This window comes from Panulirus ornatus, chromosome 11, assembly GCF_036320965.1.
Source record: "Panulirus ornatus isolate Po-2019 chromosome 11, ASM3632096v1, whole genome shotgun sequence".
NCBI classification, from domain to species: domain Eukaryota; kingdom Metazoa; phylum Arthropoda; class Malacostraca; order Decapoda; family Palinuridae; genus Panulirus; species Panulirus ornatus.
Genome location: NC_092234.1, coordinates 20,852,124 through 20,874,959, shown reverse-complemented (window position 1 = coordinate 20,874,959; position 22,836 = coordinate 20,852,124). Strand labels below are relative to the sequence as shown.

At 41.8% G+C, this 22,836-nt stretch overlaps 1 protein-coding gene across 1 annotated transcript in view; it reads right to left on the bottom strand.

Moving 5' to 3' along the window:
* The window catches only part of LOC139751368 (uncharacterized), a 186,078-nt gene that overhangs the window by 44,034 nt on the left and 119,208 nt on the right, over positions 1-22,836 (bottom strand). The window contains exon 6 of the mRNA XM_071666734.1: positions 21,294-21,593. Within this exon, the coding sequence (XP_071522835.1) occupies positions 21,294-21,593 (300 nt within the window). The remainder of the gene's footprint in view (positions 1-21,293; positions 21,594-22,836) is intronic.

Sequence of the window (22,836 nt, the reverse complement as noted above, 5' to 3'; positions counted from 1 at the left end):
TGTCAAGTGCATCCGCACACATCTTAGCACACGTGGTGAATTTTCATCAGAATCCTTTAGGATTCTAATAATAACTTTTTTAGATATCACAATGTTTTGTAAAACCTCCTCCATATTCCATCTCACTGGTGATGGGATTATAGTGTCCTCTAGTGTGAAATCACTTTGAAACTTTTACTTAACTCTTCAATCATCCAAATATCATCCTTTACAACTCTTCCCTCTGCCTCCCTAAGACTGATTAGCTGCTCTTTAAGTACAATTTACTATTGATCAGTTTATGGGAAAGCTTTGGATTTCTCCTGACTCATCAACAATATCATTTTCAAAGCTTCCTTGTTCCTCCTTTTCTTATCCTATTTTACTCATTTCTTGCTGACTGACTGGAGTACCACCAATATCTTTGTCACAGCACATCTCAAAAGCTTCTTTGCTTTATTACATCCTTTATTAAATCTTTTACTGAACCACTCTTCCCTCTTTCTTAACCTTCCCTCTATATTTCAGGCTAAAGGTATCCACATTCTCACCCAATATTGTAAATTTTACAAAATTTTCACCACCATATTCAGTTTCCTGGTTACTTAACTCCTTTTCCCAATTATGTTATCATAAAACCTGTCAAGTTCTACAGTCTCCAAGATTATATTTCCTCTTTATGTCTTGACCAACCTTTGCTCCCTCAACTTTCTCATTTACTACATACTCAAACTGAAGTATTTCATGATCACTTTTTCTAACAAGTGTTTCATATATGATATCCTCAATAAATTTTTTTTTTTTTTTTTTTTTTTTTTATACTTTGTCGCTGTCTCCCGCGTTTGCGAGGTAGCGCAAGGAAACAGACGAAAGAAATGGCCCAACCCCCCCCCCATACACATGTACATACACACGTCCACACACGCAAATATACATACCTACACAGCTTTCCATGGTTTACCCCAGACGCTTCACATGCCCCGACTCAATCCACTGACAGCACGTCAACCCCTGTATACCACATCGCTCCAATTCACTCTATTCCTTGCCCTCCTTTCACCCTCCTGCATGTTCAGGCCCCGATCACACAAAATCTTTTTCACTCCATCTTTCCACCTCCAATTTGGTCTCCCTCTTCTCCTCGTTCCCTCCACCTCCGACACATATATCCTCTTGGTCAATCTTTCCTCACTCATTCTCTCCATGTGCCCAAACGACTTAAAAACACCCTCTTCTGCTCTCTCAACCACGCTCTTTTTATTTCCACACATCTCTCTTACCCTTACGTTACTTACTCGATCAAACCACCTCACACCACACATTGTCCTCAAACATCTCATTTCCAGCACGTCCATCCTCCTGCGCACAACTCTATCCATAGCCCACGCCTCGCAACCATACAACATTGTTGGAACCACTATTCCTTCAAACATACCCATTTTTGCTTTCCGAGATAATGTTCTCGACTTCCACACATTTTTCAAGGCTCCCAAAATTTTCGCCCCCTCCCCCACCCTATGATCCACTTCCGCTTCCATGGTTCCATCCGCTGACAGATCCACTCCCAGATATCTAAAACACTTCACTTCCTCCAGTTTTTCTCCATTCAAACTCACCTCCCAATTGACTTGACCCTCACCCCTACTGTACCTAATAACCTTGCTCTTATTCACATTTACTCTTAACTTTCTTCTTCCACACACTTTACCAAACTCAGTCACCAGCTTCTGCAGTTTCTCACATGAATCAGCCACCAGCGCTGTATCATCAGCGAACAACAACTGACTCACTTCCCACGCTCTCTCATCCACAACAGACTTCATACTTGCCCCTCTTTCCAGGACTCTTGCATTTACCTCCCTAACAACCCCATCCATAAACAAATTAAACAACCATGGAGACATCACACACCCCTGCCGCAAACCTACATTCACTGAGAACCAATCACTTTCCTCTCTTCCTACACGTACACATGCCTTACATCCTCGATAAAAACTTTTCACTGCTTCTAACAACTTGCCTCCCACACCATATATTCTTAATACCTTCCACAGAGCATCTCTATCAACTCTATCATATGCCTTCTCCAGATCCATAAATGCTACATACAAATCCATTTGCTTTTCTAAGTATTTCTCACATACATTCTTCAAAGCAAACACCTGATCCACACATCCTCTACCACTTCTGAAACCGCACTGCTCTTCCCCAATCTGATGCTCTGTACATGCCTTCACCCTCTCAATCAATACCCTCCCATATAATTTACCAGGAATACTCAACAAACTTATACCTCTGTAATTTGAGCACTCACTCTTATCCCCTTTGCCTTTGTACAATGGCACTATGCACGCATTCCGCCAATCCTCAGGCACCTCACCATGAGTCATACATACATTAAATAACCTTACCAACCAGTCAACAATACAGTCACCCCCTTTTTTAATAAATTCCACTGCAATACCATCCAAACCTGCTGCCTTGCCGGCTTTCATCTTCCGCAAAGCTTTTACTACCTCTTCTCTGTTTACCAAATCATTTTCCCTAACCCTCTCACTTTGCACACCACTTCGACCAAAACACCCTATATCTGCCACTCTGTCATCAGACACATTCAACAAACCTTCAAAATACTCATTCCATCTCCTTCTCACATCACCACTACTTGTTATCACCTCCCCATTTACGCCCTTCACTGAAGTTCCCATTTGCTCCCTTGTCTTACGCACCCTATTTACCTCCTTCCAGAACATCTTTTTATTCTCCCTAAAATTTACTGATAAAAATGCAATCATGAATAAAGATAAGATCTAGGAATTATGTATCATTTCCTCTCATCCTAGTATGTTCTCTCACATGCTGGTATGGCAAATTTTCCTGTACACTCCTTTAAAACCTTGTCTTCTCTAACATCATGTTGTCTCACCTTCAAGTAATCTTTCCCCAGTAGAAAGTCATTTACTTGCTGTCTGATTATCTTTTCCAGAACCTTATTGCCCACACTCATCAATAGCACTGGTCATTGGGTCAGTGCCTCTCCCCAGTCTCCATTCTGCCTAGTTTATTTTAGCATATCTTCATTACTTATGGAAAATTTCATCTACTCTATCTGAACATATCTTCATTATTTATGGGAAATTTCATCACGACCTTGAGCCCTGTATAAATCAAGACCTTTTAGTATTCTGGTATCTCTTCTAGATGTCTCAATTTTTTCTAAAACCCTCTCTCCACTCCAACTCAATGGTGCTGGGGCTATAGTGTTTTCCACTGTGAAAAGACTCCTTATGCAAATTAGGAAGAAAACAGGGGTCTTATACCTCATAGCTCAAATAAATAGCAACTGCTTCAATTAAACAGTGGCAATAGCACCATGGAGAAATATACAGTATATACCTCAACACTTAAAGATGCAGTGCATATTATACAATAACACTTATAGATGCAGTGCATATTATACAAAGCGAGCATAGGTGACTGCAGTGCACATCAATTGACACATTAAATTTTCCTGCCACTTTTCGAACCACCTAGTCACAGGAAGCATCTATGAGGGAAGCAAGTGACATTGCTGGCCACAGTTGGAGAAAAGTACATCTCGGATGCCCAACGATCATCACAGATTTACACTCCCACTATAGAAGAATTTCAGAATTGAAGAAACAGTTTCTAAGGTATTAATGTTTATAATTTTCATGAAACTACCATCAACTGTAAATTTTTACATATAGAGCAAGTTCGACATGCGCAAATAGTGAGTAAATAAATACATACATAAATAAATAAATATTATACTTAATCGCTGTCTCCCGCATCAGCGAGGATGTGCAAAGAAACAGATGAGGAATGGCCCGACCCACCAACATACACATGTATATACATTAATGCCCAAACACACACACGTATATACATATACACTTCAACATATACATACAGACATTTTTTTTTTTTTTTTTGCTTTGTCGGTCTCCCGCATTTGCGAGGTAGCGCAAGGAAACACACGAAAGAAATGGCCCAACCCACCCCAATACACATGTATATACATACGTCCACACACGCAAATATACATACCTACACAGCTTTCCATGGTTTACACCAGACGCTTCACATGCCCTAATTCAATCCACTGACAGCACGTCAACCCCGATATACCACATCGATCCAATTCATTCTATTCCTTGCCCTCCTTTCACCCTCCTGCATGTTCAGGCCCCGATCACACAAAATCTTTTTCACTCCATCTTTCCACCTCCAATTTGGTCTCCCACTTATCCTCGTTCCCTCCACCTCCGACACATATATCCTCTTGGTCAATCTTTCCTCACTCATTCTCTCCATGTGCCCAAACCATTTCAAAACACCCTCTTCTGCTCTCTCAACCACACTCTTTTTATTTCCACACATCTCTCTTACCCTTACATTACTTACTCGATCAAACCACCTCACACCACACATTGTCCTCAAACATCTCATTTCCAGCACATCCATCCTCCTGCGCACAACTCTATCCATAGCCCATGCCTCGCAACCATACAACATTGTTGGAACCACTATTCCTTCAAACATACCCATTTTTGCTTTCCGAGATAATGTTCTCGACTTCCACACATTCTTCAAGGCTCCCAGGATTTTCGCCCCCTCCCCCACCCTATGATCCACTTCCGCTTCCATGGTTCCATCCGCTGCCAGATCCACTCCCAGATATCTAAAACACTTCACTTCCTCCAGTTTTCCTCCATTCAAACTTACCTCCCAATTGACTTGACCCTCAACCCTACTGTACCTAATTACCTTGCTCTTATTCACATTTACTCTTAACTTTCTTCTTTCACACACTTTACCAAACTCAGTCACCAGCTTCTGCAGTTTCTCACATGAATCAGCCACCAGTGCTGTATCATCAGCGAACAACAACTGACTCACTTCCCAAGCTCTCTCATCCACAACAGACTTCATACTTGCCCCTCTTTCCAAAACTCTTGCATTCACCTCCCTAACAACCCCATCCATAAACAAATTAAACAACCATGGAGACATCACACATCCTTGCCGCAAACCTACATTCACTGAGAACCAATCACTTTCCTCTCTTCCTACACGTACACATGCCTTACATCCTCGATAAAAACTTTTCACTGCTTCTAACAACTTGCCTCCCACACCATATATTCTTAATACCTTCCACAGAGCATCTCTATCAACTCTATCATATGCCTTCTCCAGATCCATAAATGCTACATACAAATCCATTTGCTTTTCTAAGTATTTCTCACATACATTCTTCAAAGCAAACACCTGATCCACACATCCTCTACCACTTCTGAAACCACACTGCTCTTCCCCAATCTGATGCTCTGTACATGCCTTCACCCTCTCAATCAATACCCTCCCATATAATTTACCAGGAATACTCAACAAACTTATACCTCTGTAATTTGAGCACTCACTCTTATCCCCTTTGCCTTTGTACAATGGCACTATGCACGCATTCCGCCAATCCTCAGGCACCTCACCATGAGTCATACATACATTAAATAACCTTACCAACCAGTCAATAATACAGTCACCCCCTTTTTTAATAAATTCCACTGCAATACCATCCAAACCTGCTGCCTTGCCGGCTTTCATCTTCCGCAAAGCTTTTACTACCTCTTCTCTGTTTACCAAATCATTTTCCATAACCCTCTCACTTTGCACACCACCTCGACCAAAACACCCTATATCTGCCACTCTATCATCAAACACATTCAACAAACCTTCAAAATACTCACTCCATCTCCTTCTCATATCACCACTACTTGTTATCACCTCCCCATTTGTGCCCTTCACTGAAGTTCCCATTTGCTCCCTTGTCTTACGCACTTTATTTACCTCCTTCCAGAACATCTTTTTATTCTCCCTAAAATTTAATGATACTCTCTCACCCCAACTCTCATTTGCCCTCTTTTTCACCTCTTGCACCTTTCTCTTGACCTCCTGTCTCTTTCTTTTATACATCTCCCACACAATTGCATTTTTTCCCTGCAAAAATCGTCCAAATGCCTCTCTCTTCTCTTTCACTAATAATCTTACTTCTTCATCCCACCACTCACTACCCTTTCTAATCAACCCACCTCCCACTCTTCTCATGCCACAAGCATCTTTTGCGCAATCCATCACTGATTCCCTAAATACATCCCATTCCTCCCCCACTCCCCTTACTTCCATTGTTCTCACCTTTTTCCATTCTGTACTCAGTCTCTCCTGGTACTTCCTCACACAAGTCTCCTTCCCAAGCTCACTTACTCTCACCACCCTCTTCACCCCAACATTCACTCTTCTTTTCTGAAAACCCATACAAATCTTCACCTTAGCCTCCACAAGATAATGATCAGACATCCCTCCAGTTGCACCTCTCAGCACATTAACATACACAGACATATATATCTAATTATACTTTGTCACTGTCTCCCGCATTAGCGAGGTAGTGCAAGGAAACAGATGAAAGAATGGCCCAACCCAAGCACATACACATGTATATACATACACATCCACACACGCACATATACATACCTATACATGTCAACGTATACATATATATATATATATACACACACAGATATATACATATATACACATGTACATAATTCATACTGTCTGCCCTTATTCATTCCTGTTGCCACCATGCCAAACATGTAATGACAACCCCCCCCCCCCACATGTGCGTGAGGTAGTGCTAGTAAAAGAAAACAAAGGCCACATTCGTTCACAGTCTCTCGCTGTCAGGCATAATGCACCGAAACCACAGCTCCCTTCCCACATCCAAGCCCCACAAAACTTTCGATGGTTTACCCCAGATGCTTCACATGCCCTGATTCAATCCACTTACAGCACGTCAACCCCGGTACACCACATCATTCTAATTCACTCACTTTCTTGCACGCCTTTCACCCTCCTGCATGTTCAGGTCCCATTCACTCAAAATCTTATTCACTCCATCACTCCACCTCCAATTTGGTCTCCCACTTCTCCTCGTTCCCTCCACCTCTGACACATATATCGTCTTTGTCAATCTTTCCTCACTCATCTCCAAGTGATCAAACCATTTCAAAACATACTTTGTTGCTCTCTCAACCACACTCTTTTTATTACAACACATCTCTCTTACCCTTTCATTACATACTCGATCAAACCACCTCACACCACATATTGTACTCAAACATCTCATTTCCAGCACATCAACCCTCCTTCACACAACCCTATCTATAGCCCACGCCTCACAACCATATAACACTGTTGGAACCACTATTCCTTCAAACAGAACCATTTTTGCTTTCCAAGATAATGTTCTCGACTTCCACACATTTTTCAACACTCTCAGAACTTTCATCCCTCCCCTACCCTATGATTCACTTCAGCTTCCATGGTTCCATCCACTGCCAAATCCACTCCCAGATATCTAAAACACTTCACTTCCTCCAGTTTTTCTCCATTCAAACTTACCTCCCAACTGACTTGTCCCTCAACCCTACCGTACCTCATAACCTTGCTCTTATTCACATTTACTCTAAACTTTCTTCTTACACACACTTTACTAAACTCATCACCAGCTTCTGCAGTTTCTTATCTGAATCAGCCACCAGCGACGTATCATCAGCGAACAACAACTGACTCACTTCCCAAGCTCTCTCATCCACAACAGACTGCATACTTGCCCCTCTTTCCAAAACTCTTGCATTCACCTCCCTAACAACCCCATCCAAAAACAAATTAAACAACCATGGAGACATCACACACCCCTGCCGCAAACCAACATTCACTGAGAACCAATCACTTTCTTCTCTTCATACTCGTACACATGACTTACATCCTCGATAAAAACTTTTCACTGCTTCTAACAATTTGCCTTCCACACCATATATTCTTAATACCTTCCACAGAGCATCTATATCAACTCTATCATATGCCTTCTCCAGATCCATAAATGCTACACACAAATCTACTTGCTTTTCTTAGTTTTTCTCACGTACTTTCTTCAAAGCAAACACCTGATCCACACATCCTCTACCACTTCTGAAACCACACTGCTTTCCCCAATCTGATGCTCTGTACATGCCTTCACCCTCTCAATCAATACCCTCCCATATAATTTCCCACGAATACTCAACAAACTGATACCTCTGTAATTTGAGCAATCACTTTTATCCCCTTTGCCTTTGTACAATGGCACCATGCAAGCACTTCGCCAATCCTCAGGCACCTCACCATGAGTCATACATACATTAAATAATCTTACCAACCAGTCAACAATACAGTCATCCCTTTTTTTAATAAATTCCACTGCAATACCATTCAAACCCACTGCCTTGCTGGCTTTCATCTTCCTCAAAGCTTTTACTACCGCTTTTCTGTTTACCAAATCATTCTTCCTAACCCCCTCACTTTGCACACCACCTCGATAAAAAAACACCTTACATCAACAAACCTTCTAAATAGTCACTCCATCTCCTTCTCACATCACCCCTACTTGTTATCACCTCCCCACTAGCCCCCTTCACTGATGTTCCCATTTGTTCCTTTGTCTTACACACTTTATTTACCCCCTTCCAAAATATCTTTTTATTCTCCCTAAAATTTAATGATACTCTTCACTTTTCACCTCTTCACCTTTTCACTTGATACTTTTCACCTCGAGCACCTTTCTCTTGACTTCCTGCCTCTTTCATTTATACATCTCCCACTCATTTGCATTATTTCCCTGCAAAAAGTATCCAAATGCCTCTCTCTTCTCTTTCACTAATAATCTTACTTCTTTATCCCACCACTCACTACCCTTTCTAATCTGCCCACCTCCCACGCTTCTCATGCCACAAGCATCTTTTTGCACAAGCCATCACTGCTTCCCTAAATACATACCATTTCTCCCCCACTCCTCTTACATCCTTTGTTCTCACCTTTTTCCATTCTGTACTCAGTCTCTCCTGGTACTTCCTCACACATGTCTCCTTCCCAAGCTCACTTACTCTCACCATTCACTTCACCCCAACATTCTCTCTTCTTTTCTGAAAACCTCTACAAATCTTCACCTTCGCCTCCACAAGATAATGATCAGACATCCTCATGTTGCACCTCTCAGAACATTAACATCCAAATGTGTGGTTGAGAGGGCAGAAAAGGGTGTTTTGAAATGGTTTGGTCACATGGAGAGAATGAGTGAGGAAAGATTGACAAATAGGATATAAGTGTCAGAGGTGGAGGGAACAAGGAGAAGTGGGAGACCAAATTGGCGGTGGAAAGATGGAGTGAAAAACATTTTGAGTGATTGGGGCCTGAACATGCAGGAGGGTGAAAGGCGTGCAGGGAATAGAGTGAATTGGAACGATGTGGTATGCCGTGGTCAACATGCTGTCAATGGATTGAACCAGGGAATGTGAAGCATCTGAGGTAAACCATGGAAAGTTTTGTGGGGCCTGGATGTGGAAAGGGAGCTGTCGTTTCGGTGCACTGTACATGACAGCTAGAGACTGAGTGTGAACGAATGTGACCTTTGTTGTCTTTTCCTAGCGCTACCTCGCACATATGCGGGGGAGGGGGTTTTCATTTCATGTGTGGTGGGGTGGCAACGGGAATGAATAAGGGCAGACAGTATGAAATATGTACATGTGTATATATGTATATGTGTGTGTGTATATATATGTATACGTTGATATGTATAGGTAATTATATGTGCGTGTGTGGACGTGTATGTATATACATAGGTATGTCGGTGGGTTGGGCCATTCATTCGTCTGTTTCCTTGCACAATCTCGCTAACGTGGGAGACAGCAACAAAGTATAATAAATAAAAAATAAATATAAAGAGTATATATAGATAGTGGGAGTATGTGACAGAGTGTAAGAAAGTAAACTCTAAATTGATATAGGTAAAACTGAAAGTGGATGGAGGGAGATGGGTGATTATTGGTGCATATGCACCTGGGCATGAGAAGAAAGATCATGAGAGGCAAGTGTTTTGGGAGCAACGGAGTGAATGTGTTTGTAGTTTTGATGAACGAGACCAGGTTACAGTGATGGGTGATTTGAATGCAAAGGTGAGTAACGCGGCAGTTGAGGGAAAAATCTGGTGTACATGGGGTGTTCAGTGTTGTAAATGGAAATGGTGAAGAGCTTGTAGATTTATGTGCTGAAAAAGAACTGGTGATTGGGAATATTGGTTTAAAAAGAGAGATATACATGAGTATATGTATGTAAGTAGGAGATATGGCCGGAGAGCACTATTGGATTACATGTTAATTGATAGGCGTACGAAAGAGAGACTTTTGGAAGTTAATGTGCTGAGAGGTGCAACTGAAGGGATGTCTGATCATTATCTTGTGGAGGCGAAGGTGAAAATATGTAGATGTTTTCAGAAAAGAAGAGAGAATGTAGGGGTGAAGAGAGTGGTGAGAGTAAGTGAGCTTCGGAGGGAGACTTGTGTGAGGAAGTACCAGGAGAGAATCAGTACAGAATGGAAAAAGGTGAGAACAAAGGATGTAAGGGAAGTGGGGGAGGAATGGGATGTATTAAGGGAAGCAGTGATGGCTTGTGCAAAAGATGCTTGCGGCATGAGAAGCATGGGAGGTGGACAAATTAGAAAGGGTAGTGAGTGGTGGGATGAAGAGGTAAAATTACTAGTGAAAGAGGAGAGAGAGGCATTTGGACGATTTTTGCAGGAAAATGATGGAAACGAGTGGGAGATGTATAAAAGAAAGAGGCAGGAGGTCAAGAGAAAGGTGCAAGAGGTGAAAAAGAGGGCAAATGAGAGTTGGGGTGAGAGAGAATCAATAAATTTTAGGAAGTTTAAAAAGGTGTTTCGGAAGGAGGTAAATAAAGTGCGTAAGACTAGGGAACAAATGGGAACATCAGTGAAGGGGGCTTATGGGGAGGTGATAACAAGCAGTGGTGATGTGAAAGGAGATGGTTTGTTGAATGTGTTTGATGATAGAGTGGCAGAAATAGGCTGATTTGGTCGAGGTGGTGTGCAAAGTGAGAGGGTTAGGGAGAATGATTTGGTAAACAGAGAAGGGGTAGTAAAAGCTTTGAGAAAGATGAAAGCCAGCAAGGCAGCGGGTTTGGATGGTATTGCAGTGGAATATATTCAAAAAGGGGATGGCTGTATTGTTGACTGGTTGGTAAGGGTAATGTATGTATGACTGATGGTGAGGTCCCTGAGGATTGGCAGAATGCTTCCATAGTGCCATTGTACAAAGGCAAAGGGGATAAGAGTGAGAGCTCGAGTTACAGAGGTATAAGTTTATTGAGTATTCTTAGGAAATTATATGGTAGGGTACTGATTGAGAGGGTGAAGGCATGTAGAGAGCATCAGATTGGGGAAGAGCAGTGTGGCTCCAGAAGTGGTAGAGGATGTGTGGATCAGGTGTTTGCTTTGAAGAATGTAGCATTTATGGGTCTGGAGAAGGTATATGATTGAGTTGATAGAGATGCTCTGTGGAAGGTATTAAGAATATATGGTGTGGGAGGCAAGTGGTTAGAAGCAGTGAAAAGTTTTTATCAAGGATGTAAGGCATATGTACGAGTAGGAAGAGAGGAAAGTGATTGGTTCTCAGTGAACGTTGGTTTGCGGCATTGGTGCGTGATGTCTCCATGGTTGTTTAATTTGTTTATGGATGGGGTTGTTAGGCAGGTGAATGCAAGGGTTTTGGAAAGAGGAGCAAGCATGCAGTATGCTGTGCATGAGAAAGCTCGGAAAGTGAGTCAGTTGTTGTTCACTGATGATACAGCGCTGGTGTCTGATTCGGGTGAGAAACTGCAGAAGCTGGTGACTGAGTTTGGTAAAGGGTGTGAAAGAAGAAAGCTGAGAGTAAATGTGAATAAGAGCAAGGTTATTAGGTACAGTAGGGTTGGGGGACAAGTCAACTGGGAGGTAAGTTTGAATCGAGAAAAACTGGAGGAAGTGAAGTGTTTTAGATATCTGGGAGTGGATTTGGCAGCGGATGGAACCACGGAAGCAGAAGTGAATCATAGGGTGGGGGAGGGGGCGAAAGTTATGGGAGCTTTGAAACATGCGTGGAAGTCGAGAACGTTATCTTGGAAAGCAAAAATTGGTATGTTTGAAGGAATAGTGGTTCGAACAATGTTATATGGTTGCAAGGTGTGGGCTATAGATAGAGTTGTGCAGAGGAGGGTGGATGTGCTGGAAATGAGATATTTGAGGGTAATATGTGGTGTGAGGTGGTTTGATCGAGTATGTAATGAAAGGGTAATAAGAGAGATGTATGGTAATAAAATGAGTGTGGTTGGGAGAGCAGAGGAGGGTGTTTTGAAATGGTTTGGTCACATGGAGAGAATGAGTGAGGAAAGACTGACAAAGAGGAAATATGCAACAGAGGTGGAGGGAACGAGGAGAAGTGGAAGACCAGATTGGAGGTGGAAAGATGGAGTGAAAAAGATTTTGAGTGATCGGGGCCTGAATATGCAGGAGGGTGAAAGGCGTGCAAGAAATAGAGTAAATTGGATCGATGTGGTATACCGGGGTCGATGTGCTTTCAATGGATTGAACCGGGGCTTGTGAAGCGTCTGGGGTTAATCATGGAAAGTTTTGTGGGGCCTGGATGTGGAACGGAAGCTGTGGTTTCGGTGCATTATACATGACAGCTACAGACTGAGTGTGAATGAAAGTGGCCTTTGTTGTCTTTTCCTAGTGCTACCTGGCGCACATGCGGGGGGATGGGGGTTGTCATTTCATGTGTGGCGGGGTGGCGACGGGAATGAATAAAGGGCAGACAGTATGAATTATGTAGATGTGTATATATGTATATGTCTGTGTGTATACATATATGTATAGATTGAGATGTATAGGTATGTATAAGTGCGTGTGTGGACGTATATGTATATACATGTGTATGTGGGTGGGACGAATTCTTTCGTCTGTTTCCTTGCGCTACCTCGCTACCACATCGTTCCAATTCACTATATTCCTTGCAAGCCTTTATACTTCCTGCATGATCAGGCCCCGATTGCTCAAAATCTTTTTCACTCCATCTTTCCACCTCCAATTTGGTCTCCCACTTCTCCTCGTTCCTTACACCTCTGACACATATATCCTCTTTGTCAATCTTTCCTCACTCATTCTCTCCCTGTGACCAATCCATTTCACAGCACCCTCTCCTGCTCTCTCAACCACATCTCTCAACCACCCTCTTTATATTACCACACATCTCTCTTACCCTTTCATTACTTACTCGATCAAACCACCTCACACCACACATTGTCCTCAAACATCTCATTTACAACACATCCAACCTCCTCTGCACAACTCTATAGCTCACACCTCGCAACCATATAACATTGCTGGAAACACTATTCCTTCAAACATACCCATTTTTACTTTCCGAGATAATGTTCTCGCCTTCCACACATTTTTCAACGCTCCCAGATCTTCGCCCCCTCCCCCACCCTGTGACTACACTTCCGTTTCCATTGTTCCATCTGCTGCCAAATCCATTCCCAGATATCTAAAACACTTCACTTCCTCCAGTTTTCTCCATTCAAACTTACCTCCCAATTGACTTGTCCCTCACCCCTACTGTACCTAATATCCTTGCTCTTATTCACATTTACACTCAGCTTTCTTCTTTCACACACTTTACCATACTCAGTTACCACCTTCTGCAGTTTCTCACCCAAATCAGCCACCAGCGCTGTATCATCAGCGAGCAACAACTGACTCACTTTCCATGCTCTCTCATCCACAACAGAGTGAATATTAGTCCCTCTCTCCAAAACTCTTGCATTCATCTCCCTAACAACCCCACCCATAAACAAATTAAACAGCCATGGAGACATCATACACCCCTGCCACAAACCAATATTCACTGCGAACCAATCACTTTCCTCTCTTCCCACTCACACACATGCCTTAAATCCTCGATAAAAGCATTTCACTGCTTCAAACAACTTGCCTCCCACAACATATATTCTTAATACCTTCTACAGAGCATCTCTATCAACCTCATGATATGCCTTCCCCAGGTCCATAAATGCTACATACAAATACATATGCTTTTCTAAGTATTTCTCACATACATTCTTCAAAGCAAACACCTGATCCACACATCCTCTGCCACTTCTGAAACCACACTGCTTTTCTCCAATCTGAGGCTCTGTACATGCCTTCACCCTCTCAATCAATACTCTCCCATATAATTTCAAAGAAATACTCAACAAACTTAAACCTCTGTAATTTGAGCACTCACCTTTATCCCCTTGCCTTTGTACAATGGCACTATGCATCCATTCCACCAATCCTCAGGCACCTTACCATGAGTCATACATACATTAAATATCCTTACCAACCAGATAACAACACAGTCACCCCCTTTTTTAATAAATTCCACTGCAATACCACCCAAACCCACTACCTTCCCAGTTTTCATCTAACGCAAAGCTTTTACTACCTCTTCTGTGTTCACCAAATCATTCTCCTTAACCCTCTCACTTTGCACGCCACCTCATCCTATATATGCCACTGTATCATCTAACACCACACCACCTTATCCAAAACACCCTATATCTACCACTGTATCATCCAACACATTCAACAAACCTTCAAAATACTCACTCTATCTCCTTCTCACATCACCACTACTTCTATTACATCCCCTTAGCCCCCTTCACCGGTGTTCCCATTTTTTCTCATGTCTTATGCACTTTATTTACCTCCTTCCAAACCATCTTTCTTTTTTCCTTTTCATACTATTCGCCATTTCCCGCTTTAGCGAGGTAGCGTTGAGAACAGAGGACTGGGCCTTTGAGGGAATATCCTCACCTGGCCCCCTTCTCTGTTCCCTCTTTGGAAAATTAAAAAAAAAGTGAGAGGGGAGGATTTCCAGCCACCCGCTCCCTCCCCTTTTAGTCGCCTTCTACAACATGCAGGGAATACGTGGGAAGTATTCTTTCTCCCCTATCCTTGTATCCTCCCCTCCTTGTATTTTTTTTAACTTTCTAAAATGGGAAACAGAAGAAGGAGTCACGCGGGGAGTGCTCATCCTTCTCGAAGGCTCAGATTGGGGTGCCTAAATGTGTGTGGATGTAACCAAGATGTGAAAAAAGGAGAGATAGGTAGTATGTTTGAGGAAAGGAACCTGGATGTTTTGGCTCTGAGTGAAACGAAGCTCAAGGGTAAAGGGGAAGAGTGGTTTGGGAATGTCTTGGGAGTAAAGTCAGGGGTTAGTGAGAGGACAAGAGCAAGGGAAGGAGTAGCAGTACTCCTGAAACAGGAGTTGTGGGAGTATGTGATAGAATGTAAGAAAGTAAATTCTCGATTGATATGGGTAAAACTGAAAGTTGATGGAGAGAGATGGGTGATCATTGGTGCATATGCACCTGGGCATGAGAAGAAAGATCATGAGAGGCAAGTGTTTTGGGAGCAGCTGAATGAGTGTGTTAGTGGTTTTGATGCACGAGACCGGGTTATAGTGATGGGTGATTTGAATGCAAAGGTGAGCAATGTGGCAGTTGAGGGAATAATTGGTATACATGGGGTGTTCAGTGTTGTAAATGGAAATGGTGAAGAGCTTGTAGATTTATGTGCTGAAAAAGGACTGATGATTGGGAATACCTGGTTTAAAAAGCGAGATATACATAAGTATACTTATGTAAGTAGGAGAGATGGCCAGAGAGCGTTATTGGATTATGTGTTAATTGACAGGCGCGCGAAAGAGAGACTTTTGGATGTTAATGTGCTGAGAGGTGCAACTGGAGGGATGTCTGATCATTATCTTGAGGAGGCTAAGGTGAAGATTTGTATGGGTTTTCAGAAAAGAAGAGTGAATGTTGGGGTGAAGAGGGTGGTGACAGTAAGTGAGCTTGGGAAGGAGACTTGTGTGAGGAAGTACCAGGAGAGACTGTGTACAGAATGGAAAAAGGTGAGAACGATGGAAGTAAGGGGAGTGGGGGAGGAATGGGATGTATTTAGGGAATCAGTGATGGATTGCGCAAAAGATGCTTGTGGCATGAGAAGAGTGGGAGGTGGGTTGATTAGAAAGGGTAGTGAGTGGTGGGATGAAGAAGTAAGATTATTAGTGAGAGAGAAGAGAGAGGCATTTGGACGATTTTTGCAGGGAAAAAATGCAATTGAGTGGGAGATGTATAAAAGAAAGAGACAGGAGGTCAAGAGAAAGGTGCAAGAGGTGAAAAAGAGGGCTAATGTGAGTTGGGGTGAGAGAGTATCATTAAATTTTAGGGAGAATAAAAAGATGTTCTGGAGGGAGGTAAATAAAGTGCGAAAGACAAGGGAGCAAATGGGAACTTCAGTGAAGGGCGCAAATGGGGAGGTGATAACAAGTAGTGGTGATGTGAGAAGGAGATGGAGTGAGTATTTTGAAGGTTTGTTGAATGTGTTTGATGATAGAGTGGCAGATATAGGGTGTTTTGGTCGAGGTGGTGTGCAAAGTGAGAGGGTTATGGAAAATGATTTGGTAAACAGAGAAGAGGTAGTAAAAGCTTTGCGGAAGATGAAAGCCGGCAAGGCAGCAGGTTTGGATGGTATTGCATTGGAATTTATTAAAAAAGGGGGTGACTGTATTATTGACTGGTTGGTAAGGTTATTTAATGTATGTATGACTCATGGTGAGGTGCCTGAGGATTGGCGGAATGCGTGCATAGTGCCATTGTACAAAGGCAAAGGGGATAAGAGTGAGTGCTCAAATTACAGAGGTATAAGTTTGTTGAGTATTCCTGGTAAATTATATGGGAGGGTATTGATTGAGAGGGTGAAGGCATGTACAGAGCATCAGATTGGGGAAGAGCAGTGTGGTTTCAGAAGTGGTAGAGGATGTGTGGATCAGGTGTTTGCTTTGAAGAATGTATGTGAGAAATACTTAGAAAAGCAAATGGATTTGTATGTAGCATTTACGGATCTGGAGAGGGCATATGATAGAGTTGATAGAGATGCTCTGTGGAAGGTATTAAGAATATATGGTGTGGGAGGCAAGTTGTCAGAAGCAGTGAAAAGTTTTTATCGAGGATGTAAGGCATGTGTACGTGTAGGAAGAGAGGAAAGTGATTGGTTCTCAGTGAATGTAGGTTTGCGGCAGGGGTGTGTGATGTCTCCATGGTTGTTTAATTTGTTTATGGATGGGGTTGTTAGGGAGGTCAATGCAAGAGTTTTGGAAAGAGGGGCAAGTATGAAGTCTGTTGGGGATGAGAGAGCTTGGGAAGTGAGTCAGTTGTTATTCGCTGATGATACAGCGCTAGTGGCTGATTCATGTGAGAAACTGCAGAAGCTGGTGACTGAGTTTGGTAAAGTGTGTGAAAGAAGAAAGTTAAGAGTAAATATGAATAAGAGCAAGGTTATTAGGTACAGTAGGGTTGAGGGTCAAGTCAATTGGGAGGTAAGTTTGAATGGAGAAAAACTGGAGGAAGTAAAGTGTTTTAGATATCTGGGAGTGGATCTGGCAGCGGATGGAACCATGGAAGCGGAAGTGGATCATAGGGTGGGGGATGGGGCGAAAATTCTGGGAGCCTTGAAGAATGTGTGGAAGTCGAGAACATTATCTCGGAAAGCAAAAATGGGTATGTTTGAAGGAATAGTGGTTCCAACAATGTTGTATGGTTGCGAGGCGTGGGCTATGGATAGAGTTGTGCGCAGGAGGATGGATGTGCTGGAAATGAGATGTTTGAGGACAATGTGTGGTGTGAGGTGGTTTGATCGAGTAAGTAACGTAAGGGTAAGAGAGATGTGTGGAAAGAAAAAGAGCGTGGTTGAGAGAGCAGAAGAGGGTGTTTTGAAATGGTTTGGGCACATGGAGAGAATGAGTGAGGAAAGATTGACCAAGAGGATATATGTGTCGGAGGTGGAGGGAACGAGGAGAAGTGGGAGACCAAATTGGAGGTGGAAAGATGGAGTGAAAAAGATTTTGTGTGATCGGGGCCTGAACATGCAGGAGGGTGAAAGGAGGGCAAGGAATAGAGTGAATTGGATCGATGTGGTATACCGGGGTTGACGTGCTGTCAGTGGATTGAATCAGGGCATGTGAAGCGTCTGGGGTAAACCATGGAAAGCTGTGTAGGTATGTATATTTGGGTGTGTGGACGTATGTATATACATGTGTATGGGGGTGGGTTGGGCCATTTCTTTCGTCTGTTTCCTTGCGCTACCTTGCAAACGCGGGAGACAGCGACAAAGCAAAAAAAAAGAAAAAAATATGAAAAATGTAAGAAATAATTTAGAAAACTGAAACTTCTAGCTTGAAATGAAAAAAGAATGTCACATAATGGTTCAACCTCTGGCTTTGGAAAAGGGAAATGTATAATTTATTTACACAAACGTCAATAGTATATATATATATATTTCTTTTTCTTCTTTTTCATATATATATATATATATATATATATATATATATATATATAAGAGCGAAGGGCTGGAAATCCTCCCCTCCTGTCTTTAGTTTCCCAAAAGAAGGAACAGAGGAGGGGGGGCCAAGTGAGGATATTCCCTCAAAGGCTCAGTCCTCTGCTCTTAGCACTACCTTGCTAATGTGGGAAGTGGTGAATAGTATGACAAAAAAATAAAAAAAATATCATGTAGGGGCTTTCAGAAAAGAAGAAATAGTAAGGTTAGGAAAAGGGTGGTGAAGGTGAGTTATTTTGGAAAACAGACTTGTGTGAAGAGATAACAGGACAGATTGAGTGCAGAAAGGCAAAAAGTGAGAGTAGATGAAAATAAGGGAGTGGGTGAGGAATGCGAGGTATTCAGGGAAGCAATGCTGACAAAAGTGAATGGAGTGTGTGGTATGTGGAAGGTGGGCAAGACAAAGGTGAATAAGAAAGAATGGTAAGCGGTGCAATGAAAAAATTTTGAGTGAAAGAGATACGAGAGGTGTCCGGGCACTACTTGCACGGTAAGAGTGCAAGTTATTGAGATATGTACAAAAAAAGTGGCAGATGATCAAAAGGAAGCTATAGGGGCTGAAACTGCAAATGAGAGTTGGAGTCAGTATCTGCAAAGATCTGGAAAAAAATGGTTTGGAAGGATGCTAATGGCGTGGTAAAAACAAATGGGAATGCTGGTGAAGGGAGGCAACTGACAAAGTAGAACCAGAAAGAGATGACATGAAGCACTTTGAAGGACTGATGAATGAGCCTGATGACTGAGTGACAGATCTACATAGGGTTTTTGGTCAAGGCAGTATACAAACTGAGGGTCTCATGGAAAGTGATTTAGTTAAAAGACAAGTGGTGAAAGCTTTGCATATAATGAAGTGTGGCAAGGTAATTGGAGTGGATGGTAGTGCAGTTGAATTTCTTAAAAGGGGTGACTGTGTTGTTGATTGGTTAATTAGGGTTTTTATATATGAAAGGATCATGGTCTGGTGCTTGAGGATTGGCAGAATGCCAAGGGGAACAAAAGTGAATGCTCAAATTATAGAGGTACAAGTTTGCTGAAAGCACCAATCAAGTTGTATTGGAGAACAGTGATTAAGAGGGTGGTGGCATGCACAGAGCTTCAGATTGGGAAAGAACAATATGACTTTAGGAATGGTAGAGAATGTCTGAACCATGAAACAGGATGTCTATGTGGCATTTATGGATCTAGAGAAAGCACATAGCAGGGTTGACAGATATTCTCTGTAGAAGGTTTTATGAATATAAGGTGTGGAAGAAAGCTCCTAGAAGCAGTGAAGAATCTTTATCAAGAAGGATGGCAAGTGTGAGAGAAGGAAGAGAGCAGGATGAGTGGTTTTAGACAAAGGAGGGTCTGTAGCAGTAGTGTATGATGTCATAATAACTGCTAAAAATTTTTAAGGATAGGGTGGTAGTGGTGGTGAATGCAAGGGTTTTGGAAACAGCAGTGGGTCTACAGTCTTGTCAGGGGTGGGAGGTTGGGTTCTGAGGGGCTGGGAGGTGAGTCAATTGTTGTTTTGCTTATATGTTACTGGTGGCAGACTCAAGTGAGATATTGCAGAGGCTGGTGTCAGTTTGGAAGTGTGTGTCTAAGTCGAAAGTTAAGAGTAAATGTGGAAAAAAAAAAGGTTATAGGGTTTAGCAGTGGAGAGCGGCAGGTTAGTTGGTGTGTGAGTTTGAATGGAGAGAACTTGAAGAAAGCAGGATATATCAGGAGTGTTCAGAAAGAGAGATTACTGTCAGTGAGGAAAAAGATAGGCATGTTTGATGGAACAGTATTCCATCAGTCATAATAGCATTGTATGGATACAAGGCTTGGGTTTTACATAAGAAAGTATGGAAAAGAGTGAATGTTTCTAAAGTGAAATGTTTGAAGAAAACATATGTGTGGAGTGTTGACTGAGTAAGAAATGATACAGTAAGAGAGAGATCTGGTTTGGACATATCAAGAGGATAAACGAGGAGAGGTTGACAAAGAGAATGTACGTGTTAGAAGTGGAGGGCAAAAGAAGGGGGAGACTGAAAAGGAGGTGAAAGAATGGAGTGTGTGTGTGGTATACATGGGGTGAGGTGCTGTGAACATACTGATCTAAGGAATATGAAGAAGTCTAGGGAAATCATAGAAAGGTCTGAGAGGCATGGTCATGGATAGAGTTGGGTTTTCAGCATATTATGTATGACAACTAGAAAGTGGATGAGGAGAATGAGGCCATTTTGTCATCTGCTCCACAGGGTAACTCACTAAAGCATGAAATGGCAAACAATTATCAAAGAAAAGAATGATATATAAAAATAAATGAAAAATACATCGATGATACAAATGTTTGCTGCGAAATCATGGGTGAAAAGATACAATAAAGCGTACAATATGATTAAGTGTATGTAGAATGAAATTATGTCTAGGAAAAGGAGTCATAATCATCATACATAAATAATGGCCATCTATACAACAAAACAAGGTTCTCATTCAGCTGGTCAACACCCTCCCATACCAACTAAGAGAAAGAAAGGAAAACTACTTTTCTGCATACTTCCTTCAATAATGGATGATACAAACACATTCTACAAGTGTTTTTTTTTTCATTGAAAGAGATATTTCAGATGAACTGTGCCTTAAGAGCATCAAAAGTGTTTAGCGGGTCTTGGGCATTCAAAGGCATAGAAAGGCTGATACATGAAATGTTTGAAAAAATTTTGTATCCACCATCCATACCGTGAATCTGGCAAAGGGCATTTAATATAAGGATTTATAAACGTATCCTATAATTGCATCATGAAACTAAAACTATGATTTATTCAAAATAAGAAGCCTCTTCAGTTTATAAGCAAGTATAAATGAATAAAAGGCACTCATAATATATTCCAGATAAAAAAGATTTGAAGCATATTACATTTGAATAGGAAGTAAAAAAAAAATCCCATATACCAACCTCCTGTTTCTGTCTGGCAGTGACATTCATGTGTTTCATCTGAGCATAGGTATTCTCCAAGTATGCCATGACAGGTGCCAATGGTGTAAAGAAGATGAAGGTGTAGACGGACACACGCAAGAAGCTGGGTAAGCGACGGAACACTGGGAGGATGTCTGGCTGTGTGACATGGATGTACAGGTTCCACATGCACAGAAGTGTGATGGGAAGCATAATGAAGAACCAAGTCAAAACAAAGTTTATCTTGTACTGGGACTCTGTGATGTTATCGAAGAGGTTCACGTAGATTTGAAACAATTCCTGGAAGATATCTCTAATTTAGTAAAATGGAAAGGGGGTAAAGCGGAGAGACATATATCAGGATATGTATCAAGCCATGAAAATTCTTTAGCATTTGAAAAACAGGCATCCAGGATATATGTGCAATGTTCACTTTACTGCTCACACACTAAATCTCCTTTTAACTATTCATGACAGTAATAAGATTTCCCTTAACCATCAATGACAGTAAAATATATGAGGATATATATCAATAAAACAAATATGAGAACATCATCTCAAGTTACCAACAGCTGGGCATACTTAGTAAATCCCTCAGTTCAATAACAAACCTACCCAGTCATCAAGCCATAGAAAATCATCCTCAAAACAGGTACATTCATCTACATTCAAATCTCTTCAATTTAAACTTACTATCTAAATGTTTAATAGTGAATCTGACAACCAGTACTACCATACAACCCTAGGATCCCCTTAATGGAGCTCCTATACCTTTGAGGCTGCACTCTAAGCAAGAGCAGGAAAATGGTGGAACTTTGGAGCAAGATAATACTTGAAGATACTGAATGCCTTTTTGTCTACTAAATATGATGGAGTGTCATCACAGATGACTTTTTAGTTACAGTAAGACCACTTGCATGCAGAAGAATATGATAACTTCATATGGTCATGTACTTCGGATGAATGTGCATGTAATTGAATATATGTAATCATCTACTTGCAAAACAGGTTTGTGGAGCTGATTGCAATTTGGGGACAGTGGTTTCAGTGCATCACACATGACAGCTACAGTATGGACTTAACAAAATGGGGGCTTTTTCCTCATCTATTTCTGGAGCTAACCTACATGTGCCAGAAACAGCAAACAAGTGTGAAAGAAACAAAAGACAAACCATACTTTTTTCATGCTTGATAGCTGTTTCCCACATTAGCAAGGCAGTGTCAGGAACAGATGAAGAAAGGCCAAGTCCACTCACATACAATTTCTAGCTGTAATGTGTAATACACCGAAACCACAGCTCCCTATCCACAACCAGGCCCACAGACCTTTCCCTTGGATGCTTCACATGTCTTGGTTCAGTCAACTAACAGCAGAGACCCCAGTATACCATATAATTTCAATACACTATATCATGTTCACACCTTTCACCCTCCTGCATCTTCAGGCCCCGATCGCTCAAAAACTTTTTCCCACCATCCTTCCATCACCAATGTGGTCTCCCAGTTCTCTTTATTCCTTCCACTTCAGATACATATATCCTTT